This window comes from Manacus candei, unplaced genomic scaffold (genome assembly GCF_025592945.1).
Source record: "Manacus candei isolate 608988 ecotype Guabito, Panama unplaced genomic scaffold, ASM2559294v1 h1tg000002l, whole genome shotgun sequence".
In the NCBI taxonomy this organism is placed as follows: domain Eukaryota; kingdom Metazoa; phylum Chordata; class Aves; order Passeriformes; family Pipridae; genus Manacus; species Manacus candei.
The window spans coordinates 14,188,168-14,198,595 of record NW_026138050.1 but is presented as its reverse complement, the minus strand read 5'-3'; the positions used below and the strand labels follow the sequence as shown (position 1 = coordinate 14,198,595).

Below are 10,428 nucleotides of genomic sequence, written 5' to 3'. Positions count from 1 at the left end.
CACGCGGGCGGCGCCGGGCGCTGCTCGTAATTAAAGGGGCTGTTAATTAACGGGGCGTCCGTGAGCGCAGGCACTTGCGAAATGGGAGGTGGGGTTGCGTCACACCCCTGTGTCACCTGGCCGGAAGTATTCCCTCCGTCCTACAATGGAGAAGGACCCAGGAGACTTCTCACAGTGCAGGGACTTGGTGACAGTAATGACTCTAATCCTGAAATTAGGAGTGTTTAAGGGTTTTTTCTTGTTGTCGAAGCTCTACAAAGTGAGTTGAGACAGGATATTTCAGTCGGAAAGGACCTACAATGCTTACCAAGTCCAACTGGCTGAGCAAAATTTAGAGCATATTTATTTATTTTTAATAATAACAATAATAATTGTAATTAATAATCAGAAATACAAATTATTATTGTTATTGTTGTTGTTATTATTACTACTATTATTATTATTATTATTTAGATTAGATAATGTGGGGGTTGGACTAGATGAAATCCAGAGGTGCCTTCCAACTCCAACTATTCCATCATTATTATTATTATTATATTATTATTAAACTTCCCTTTCCAGAGAAGGACAGCCACAGTTCCCTTTCCAGCTGTTTCATTCAAATCAGGCTTTCCCATCTTCCATCTAATTTGTCCTTATTTTGCAGCCAGTGTGGAACCAGAGCCCCCACATCACCTCACACAAGGACCAGAGCAGCAGAGGTCCTTGTCACAGCCACTGATGTGTAGAAAGAACCCTCTTTTCCTGCTTTTTCACCCCTTGGAGGGGGCTCAGAGAAGGACATCACGACAAGAAAGGGGCTGGACACCACATTTGGTGGTTGTGCCAAGAGCAGCACGTTCTGCTGCCCTTCCCCGATGATTCCATGCATCCCTGTGCCCCACTCAGAGCTGGCCTGAACACCACAGCCAGCCTTTGGCCAGTTTTCCAGCCAGCATTAACAAAACACGCCAGATCTCACCCCAAATTTTCAAGAATCACTGACTGAGGTGTCTGGAAAGGGCATTTCCCCAGCTGGCAGGTCGATGGGTCACTGAGTTTTGTCCCCTCCCTAGCACAGGCCTAATGAGTTGGACCTTCTAACCAACTGAAAGATAAAAAAAAATCTTAATTGTTTTAATTCTCATTCTTCTAATTGTTTGACAGAGAAATGGCAGATTTGTTTCAATGCTTCTAAAATTGGTTCCTTTAATAGGAAGTGCTGCTTTACTCTACCCTTGTGCTTCCCAAACAAATGTCTGTGTTCCAAAAATATACAGTGTACACATCCTCTGTAGCTATAGATACAAACATTTACAAAGAAACAAGCAGGCTGGGGTGGAATAGCTTGGAAAAACCCAAAAATCACAGGGGGCCTTTTCTCCTGGCCCCCCCAGAGCCAGAGCAGCTGGGCTCAGTGTGCCATGAACACATCCAGGTGAAAAATGCAAGACTGAGGAGTATCAGACCCTTGGAGCAAAAGGATTTCCACACACAGCAGAGGTCTGGAGTTTCTGTTGCATATTCCCACCCCCTGTTTTGTCCCTTAGTATCTGCATCCCGTGTCCAAACCTTCCAGGCCTGCTGCCAAAGGGCCGATCCCTCACGCTCGGCTTCACTCCAGAGAGGAAAAAGTGGTTCCCAGGACAGTTTGGTTTTATCTTCGAGGCTTCCCCAGGCTCCAGGGGAGCTGGGACACCGTGCAGCCTCTGTCCTAGCGGATGGGCCGGTATGGGAATGTCATCCCTGGAATGAAGGTCTGCACGGGGTGCGCCGGGAGCGCGGGGTGCGCCGGGAGCGCGGGGTGAGAGGCGTGCGCGGGGTATCCCAGCGGAGGGGTGTGGATGTGGGGGTAAAATCCTGGTGGCAGGGCCCCGTGGGTGGGCTGCTGCACTGGACCCGAGATCACCAGCTGGAGCAGGCTGTGGAGAGAAAATCCAGACAGGAGGGAGGATTGTTAGAGCAGCTTCTGTGGTGAACCCGAGGGCGACTCGCGCCCGACGCGCAGCACAGCTGAGGGGCGAGGACAGGGACTCGATTATGCTCTTTGCAGCTTCCAGAAGACTCTTTTTTTTCCCCTTTTCCCCCCTCTTTTTTTTAAACTCAGTCGCTCTTTGCAAAGAGGCAAGAAGCAATTAAGCTTAGGGTCAGGTAATACAGGCAGGGAGTTGGGGATGGGACAACTGAGGGGCAGGTTCCTGGCTGGAATTTCATTTCCCTTTCTGTGTATTTGTTTTAACACAGGCTGGGCAAGAGCAGATATAAGGTGGGAGCCACTGAAATCCCCTTCAGTCAGGAGCCCAGGGAAGAAGTAATCAGCACTATGTCACCTGTAGCCCTGGGTGAGCAAGGGCCAGATTCCAGGAAGACAAATTTTTAGAGGAGATTTTGTCTCAACAGCCCTCAATGTCCTGGAACAAGCATCAAAAACAACAGAGCTGCAGAAAGGTCTCTTACTTGTTATGTGGTAGCCTGGAGCACACAGTCCTCAAGTCATCTGAAAGAGGACAGAACACATAATAATAAGGATAAAGCAGAAATTAGAGTGATTTTCCTCTTTGCTGTCCTTTCTAGGAAGGTCAGATTACTGAATAATCAGTAATTTTACTGAGTAATTACTGAATAATCAGCAATCTGTCATCATCACCAGTCATCAACACATCCAGAATCCCATTCTCAGGCCCCAAAACCTCCACAGGGGAGAAAATGTTCTCCATCTCACCAGCTTTGCACACCAGCCACTTTACTGTATGTTTGACATTTAAGGCAGACCAAGCCTTAGGATGGATTTTCCAATGCCAATATACCAACAAGGAGTAACTAAGACACAGGAAACACAAGGCATGACTCTGCCCACTGAATATAGCACTTATAAGGAGAAAGGCATTAGGTCAAAGCAAGGCAAAGGTTACCCAATGCCTGTTTTGTCTTGGTTTGGTGTTTTTGAAATACTGACAGTGTAAAGAAAGGATTGGGTTGTTTTGGGTTTTTTTGCTGAGACCTATCAACTAGAAATTGCACCTTTTTTACCATCTCCAAACTTCTGCTCAAGCAGAATAACTAGAACCAAGGAATTTAACAATTTACCCTGCTGATAGAGTGCTTTCAGGAATAGCTGGAGAACAAACCTGCCTTTGTAGATAAAACCACTCCCAAAATACTGAGATATCTGATATTTCAGCAGCACCTTACACTGAATTACCTTCTACAGTAAGAGCAAGTGCTCAGAATGTTCCAGGTGAACAACTAAGAACCAACACAGCTGAAATAAGCCATCAGCTAAAAAAACTCCAATTTCTGCTTGTTCTTATTACATTTGGAGCTACTTTATAAAAGATTAGGAAGAAGAACACTGAAATTTGACCAGCAGCAGTGGTTCAGCCAGGGCTAAAGCCTCAGGCACCTGCTTAGGCAGAGGCCACTCTCAGCAGTTGGGGTCTGCACCAACTGTCCCAGTGGTTGGGGAGCTTTAAGCCTTCTGGTCACACCCAAAACTCACTGTTTTCAAGAGAATATAACAAGAAAACAGCCTGTCTGGCTGACTCTGTGCTGTGTTGAGGCACTTCCCTTTTTCATCTCTGCAGGTCTTCTGGAAAGAACCGGCTTTGGAGACAGGAAAGCCAGACAAAAAAACCACATTAGCAGACTTTTTTTAACAAGTTTAACTGAAATTGCACACACTGTAATGGGGTCTCATTACAGGTGAGCTGAATGCCCAGAAGTTCCAGATGAAGTGTGCTTGTTTGCTTTACAAATTCTTTGTCTAGCACACCCCCCCCTGTGGGTTTATGTGCTTCATGGACTCTCCTCCAGCAGGCAAACTCAGAGATGTCAAACTGAGGCACAACTGGACAGTGCTTTTTAAATAGCTACAAGCAATTCTGAGGGGAACAAATTTGTCCCTGTGCCAGACACCCAGGTTTAACCCCCTTGTGCACACTGCAGGGTTGAGGATCAGTTCAAAGCAATGCATGTCACCTACATCAGTGATCTCTCTTATTCTCCATCCAGCTATTTTCCCTGAACTATTTCCTGCACTATTGCTTTCCAAGAGGGGCAAACTACTAATCCTGCTGTGAGCACGTTGATCTTCACTCCCCTCACTCCAAAACCCCCTCTTACAACTTCTGCACACTGGAGGAGAAGAATCCTGTGCCAGGGTCTGTGCCAGCCCCACCAACAACTCACCTCTAGTGCACAGGAGTGCTCCCGATGCCATGGCCACTTGCAAAGCCTGGGCCAGCCTGTCCAGAGCCAGTTCAATCTCTTTGGATGCATTGAGAGGATTGAGTTCATCAGACAGTCTGTTGATTTCCTCGACCAGCGGAACCACGTGGTCAAAGGGCACCAGCCCCAGGCGCCCGTAAAGGTTCTTCTCCGTCAAGTGCCCCTGAAGCATCATCAGAACCTGCAGGACACTCAGGTGCAGCTTTGAGTACAGTTGGTGGCAATCTTTGTCTTCTCCTGAAGCCGAGTCCTTGGCAATTTTGCTGGGAGCGTGTCCATTGGAGAGAGAGGCTTTCTTCTTCCTCTTGTAGGCCAGGGGGGCCTTCACGCACCAGCGGATGAGTCCGGTCAGCGGGGTGAGCTCCAAAAATCCTATGGGCAGGTTGGCTGCAATGGGAGTGTTCAGGAAGGTGATGAGGATCAAACGGGGGTCCTCAAAGATCCAGGAAACGATCAGCTCCAGCAGGTCTGTAGGAGGGATGAGGTCATCTGGAAAGAGGAAAGTTGGTGTTGGGTAAGCTGAGCCTTGCACTGAAGCACGGGACTTTAATTTAGTCTTTAATTAGTCTCTCACTCACACCCTTCCTGCACTGTCACAATGATGCCTTCCCAATTCTGCTCCTTTTCTCAAGACACAGAGAAGATACAACCATGTTCCTGCCAACTTCACCTTCTCCACCTATTCCAAAGACACCACCAAATGCCAGCATTTATCCCCCCTCCCAGCAAAGCTTCTTTTGTCGTTTTCTTCTCTCCCACCCATCATCTGCTCATTTCTTCCCTAAATTCAGTCTCCCTTTATCCCTTGCCAGAGGAAGTACAAGGGGCAAGGGAAATAGGAAAAACTTGTTGGGTGAAGAGAAGGAAGTGCCAATCATTCAACTCATTTCCTTTAAGACTTACCTAAACAAACATGCTTAGGTAAAACAACGTAATAATATGATCACATGACATGTACAGGATTATAAGATTATGTAAAGCTTCAAGTAAGAAGTGAAAGGTGCTCATGAACTTGAGAAACCCTGACTTGCCAGTAATCATCCTGTCACAGGCTGCTGGATTTGAAGAGCAAGCTCCCTTTTCTTGGGTCACCAAAACCATCTCAAATAAATGAAGGAATGAAAAAATTACTTCCTATAACTCATGCTGTGTCCTTTCTGGCATGTCTTTTAATTACCTGGATGAACTTCCAAGTGGTTGCACAAAACAGGTATAAAAATACTGAGATACAAAATACACTTTGAGCTCTAACAAATACTTGAAAAAAACACCATGAAGTTTAAGCCTCTCCATCACCCTCAGTAATGCCAAGCTGTTTTTCTGGAGAAGACCATGCAAAACTTTTCCTTTGCTGATAACAAACAGCATTTGCTTTCCTGGATTATAGGTGATGTTGGTATTTAGTGTATGATTGTTCCCTGGTCTACCATAAGCTCTCTGTTACTGAGTAAAGCTAAATCAAACTTATTTTAGACAACCTCATGTGTCTGATTAACAACCACCTCAGACAGGTTGTATCACTGGCAGTCACACTCACAGTTAAAGAGTGCACTGGAGATATGCTGTTGATTATGTATTTCTTGTCACTGCTCCACAGAAATTCTGCTCTGGCTTGCAAACATTCAGAATTTGTGTTTCTCCCCTTTTTGGAAGGAATCAGGCTAACAGGGAACCCTGAGTCTACCTCAGGTCTGACTGCCCAGCCCAGACAGATCAGCTTTCACTCCCAGAGCTGCTCAGTCAATAAGGTCCCTGTGTCCTTTGCCCTCTGTGGGGGACAATGCCCTTTGTGTCAGGTGTTACCTGGCTGCTTCTCCAGCAAACACTCTCTCTTTTATCCAGAGAAGCTGTGGCTGCCCCTGGATTCCTGGAAGTGTCCAAGGCCAGGTTGGACAGGGCTTGGAGCAACCTGGGCTAGTGGAAGGTGTGCCTGCCCATGGCAGGGGGTGGAACAAGATGAGATTTAAGGTCCCTTCCAACTCAAACTGTTCTTGGATTCTATGACTCAGCCACGGAGTGGTTATTTTTATTCTTACCCCAGTGCCAGATGAGGCAACAGCCACACCCCTGAGCTGCTTCTGGCAATAATTATTGGTAACACCTCTTTAGCATCCGAGCAGTTAATTCTCTTGCAACAGTTAATTTGTGTTGTGTCGCACCTCTTACTTGGAAAGACACAGCTGGGAAACACTTACCTGAAGAGAGGTCGTAGAGAGCTGTGACAGATGTGATGAACTGGCAGCAGAAGCGAGGGCTGGCACTGAAGATCTGCTTCAGGGTCTGGATGGAGCCTGGCACCAAGTTGCAGTAGTCGTCAACCAGTGCCCGGGCCAACCTCACACAGAACACAGCAGGGGTTCTCTGAGGGGGTGGCACATGAGGAAAGCAGATTAAACCCTGTCACAGGGCTGCTCCAACATCTGTGTTCCCACTTTCCCAAAAGAGCAATGTGCTTTCTCTCTCTCAGCATATCAAACATCCACTCGGCCAGAAACAAAATCACTATATCTAAGTATAAAAATAGGTGGTGATAATTCATGCTTAAAGTATCCGTGGTTTAAAATTAAAACCTTTCAAATCAATATTGTGACTTGGAGATTTTTTTTTTACTACTTCAGTAACATTTCTTCCCTGTGAGGGTGGTGAGGCCCTGGCACAGGTTGCCCAGAGAAGCTGTGGCTGCCCCAGCCCTGGAAGTGTCCAAGGCCAGGTTGGACGGGGCTTGGAGCAACCTGGGCTAGTGGAAGGTGTCCCTGCCCGTGGCAGGGGGTGGACAGGGTGAGCTTTAGGGTCCCTTCCAGCCCAAACCATTCTGTGACTCCACAACTCTAACACAGTTCTGGAGTTCAATTGGTTCAACCAGTTCAGTGACCTCCCAGTCACACCTGATATTTTTAATGTGGAAAAAATTCTGTGCAATCCTCAGGCCTTTTAAAAGCTGCAATCTGCAAAAAAATACACCTTCTCCTGCTATTCAGGTTACATCCTATCCTCCTCTCCCGAGGCTCACCAGGTGGGAAAAGTGACCCCAAGGAAAAATTGCTGGTCTTACTTCTCCCACCTTTCCCTCCCAGCACATTCTTTCTGCTCTTCCCCTTCCATCAAAACCAGGTGACTTCTGCACATCCCATGAAGGCAGCAGGAACAAAGGTGCACTTCCCAAGGTTTAGAGTGGGAAATCTCAACAGGAAAAGGGGGAGACAGAGGAGATCCCTGACATACCACACTCATGGAAGACAGATGCAGGTATTTTGTGCCCAAATCTCAAGAGAGATGCCTCTTCCATGCACAGACCTGCACATCAGGCAGGGTTTATTTCCCAAACTCCTTGGCTTCTTCAAGCAAGGTGACCATGAACTGCCAAGGTTTGTTGCCTGTGTTGGTCATATTCTCACTGAGCCCTTTCAATGTGCACGGGGTTGGGGGGAATTAATAAAACTTTCACTGACAGTAAAAAAGAAACATCAACCCTACTGTTTTTCTTCCATGAATGAATTGGCAAAAGCTCTTCCTGATGCTGGAGCATAGGAATGAACATGAGCACAGACAGGGGGGGCAGCTGTTTTGTCATCTGAAACCAGCACAGAGGAGCAGCTGACTGTGCCCAGTCACTGTATCCATCCTGGAACACTCCCTCACCCCCTCCCTGAGCCATCCCTGCCTGCACAGGAGCTGTACCTGCAGCCAGAAGGCAGCACACTCCAGCACAGGAACCCTGCACACAGCCACTGCCATGGACACCAGCTTCCCCAGCAGGGCCATCCTGCTGTCATCTGCCTTGTTCCCTTGGGGGCTGAAGAGAGATGAAAAGATGATCTGCCGGACTGAGTCCTTGGTCTGCTCTTGGAAATAATTGCACATGATCTCAAGGAGCTGGAGTTCCTGAAGGGAGTTCAGTCTCTGAAAGAAAACAAAAGCAAAGCTGCAAAATACACTGGGGGTCTTGAAAAAGCAAGAAACAAGTGGAAAAGACAGGGGCCATCCCATGCCCACCAAAAAGCCTGGTAGGGCCCAGCTGCAGCACTGGGAGGCTGTGGGTGTTCCCAGGGCCCTCAAAGCCCACCACACCTCCTGAGAGCCCTGAATCCTGGCCAGCCCATGGGGGTCTTGTCAGCTAGCCCCATCCCTGCCAAAAAACCCCTCAGTCACCAGCACCCCAGGGAGCCTGTGCTGTCCTTTTGGGGCCTGTCTTCAGCAGCAGCTCCTCAGGGACTTTATCCCTTTCTTCCAAAGCCTTAGTCTCCAGCAACAGCCCCCCAGGGACCTAATCCTGCCCTTCCAAGGCCTTGGTCTCCAGCAGCAGTTCCTCAGGGACCTCATCCTGTTCTTCCAAGCCCTCGATCTTCAGCAGCAGCTCTTCAGGGACCCCATCCTGCCCTTCCAAGCCCCTGGTTTCCAGCAACAGCCCCTCAGGGACCTCATCCTGCCCTTCCAAGGCTTTGGTCTCCAGCAGCAGCTCTTCAGGGACCCCATCCTGCCCTTCCAATCCCTCGGCCTCCAGCAGCAGCCCCCGCCCCTGGGACCCTCATGGTGCAGCGGCAGCCCCGTCCAAGGCTCTGGGGGCCTCCCCTCTGCACCCACTGCCCAGGGCTGTGTCCGCCCTCAGCCCCGGGGTGTGCCGGGGTGCCCGTGTCGCACCTTGGGCGGCGCCCCGCGCTCCTTGGGGACCTGGAAGAGGAACTCCTCGAGCAGCTCGGTGGGGCCCTTGTCCACGAGCGGCAGCGGCGCGTTCTGCAGCTGGCTGCTGAAGTAAATGTCCAGGTGGTACAGCACCTCCTTGGCGGCGCTCAGCGCGTCCCGCCGCAGCAGCGAGTGCCGGATGTCGCTCATGGCCCCTCTCCCGTCCCGTTCCCGCTCCCGGTCCCGTTCCCGGCCCGGCCCCGGCGCGGCCTCCCCTCGGCGGCGCGGACGGGCGGGCGGGCGCTACGGCGGCCCGCGAAGGACAAAAGGGCCGCGCGCGGGCGCCGCCGGCAGCGCCCCCTGGCGGGAATGGGGGGCTGGGGCTGGGGGGGGCTCGACCGGGACAGACCCGGCCCTTGGAGGGTCTTGGCTCGGGGTCTGAGCCGGGAAGGCTCGACCTGGGAGAGGCTGGACCTGGAAGGATCTTGGCTCTCGAGGGATGTTGGCCCGGGGGCCTGGTCTTGGGGCTCAATCATGGAGTCTCGACCTGGGGTGGGAATATCGGCCAGGGGGGCTGGTCCTTGGGCTGACTCGGGAGGTCTCTTAAATTGGGAATGAACTGGCCCTGGGGGCATCTTGGCCCTGGAGAGATGAGCCCTGGGGCTGAGCCAGGGGGGATATTGGCCCCGGGGGGGGGGGCTGTGCCTGGAGCCGAGCCAGGAGGTCTCAACCTGGACCTGGGGGGATATTGGCCCTGGGGGATATCGGCCTTCGGAGCTGGGCCTGGGGCTGACTCAGGAGGTCTCTTAATTTGGGAGGGAAATGGCCCTGGGGGCATTTTGGCCCTGAGCGATGAGCCAGGGGGGATTTTGGCTCCAGCAGGGGGGCTGGAGCTGGGACTCATTCAGGGGGTCTTGACTTGGGAGGGAATTGAACCTGGAGGGATCTCTGGAAGGGTCTTGAGGGGCTCTGGAAGGGTCTGAGGGGCTCAGCCAAGGGATCTTAATTTCGGGGGGTAGGACCTGGGGGTGTGTTGTCCCTGGAGTGATGGGCCTGGGGCTGACTCAGGGGGTCTTGACTCAGGATGGATCTGGCCCTGGGAAAGGTCTTGGCCCTGGAGAGATCTTGGGGCTGAGCCAGGGGGACTCGACCTGGGGGGGAGCCTAGACCTGGGGAGGTCTTGGACCTGGAGGGCTGGGCCTGGGGCTGATTCAGGAGGGAACTGACCCTGGGGGGATCTTGGCCCAGGGGGGTCTTGGTCCTGGGTCTGGTTCTTGAGTGGGTCTTGACCTGAAGAGGGACTGGCCATGGAGGGTCTTGGCTGGGGGAGCCTGGCCCTGGGCCCAACCTGGGGAGCCTGTTGGGGTCTAGGCTGAGCCCTAATCCCTCTATGGGAAGCCCCCCTTCTCTGGGGTGTGCCTGGCTCCAGGAGAGGGGGCTGGCAGGGGCCCCCCCAGCCCCTCAGGATCACTGCACACTTCTAGGGGCCTGGCATGGCCCTCCTGGGAAACCCAACATCTGCCTTTGGAGGCTGGGTGCACTGGGAACACCGGGAACACCAGGACATTGGCCAAGGCCACTGAGGCAGAGCTGGGGTGAGCA

General features: G+C 51.3%; 1 protein-coding gene across 1 annotated transcript; it reads right to left on the bottom strand.

Annotated features, from left to right (window-relative positions):
- Positions 1 to 236: 236 nt before the first annotated feature.
- INTS15 (integrator complex subunit 15) lies at positions 237 to 9,141 on the bottom strand. The gene is made up of 6 exons (XM_051781142.1): positions 8,845 to 9,141; positions 7,885 to 8,106; positions 6,402 to 6,567; positions 4,168 to 4,695; positions 2,437 to 2,476; positions 237 to 1,901 (listed from the first exon to the last, which is right to left on the bottom strand). The coding sequence occupies exons 1-6, from the start codon at positions 9,034 to 9,036 to the stop codon at positions 1,694 to 1,696; spliced, it is 1,356 nt and encodes a 451-aa protein (XP_051637102.1). The 5' UTR covers positions 9,037 to 9,141; the 3' UTR covers positions 237 to 1,693.
- Between the last annotated feature and the right edge of the window lie 1,287 nt (positions 9,142 to 10,428).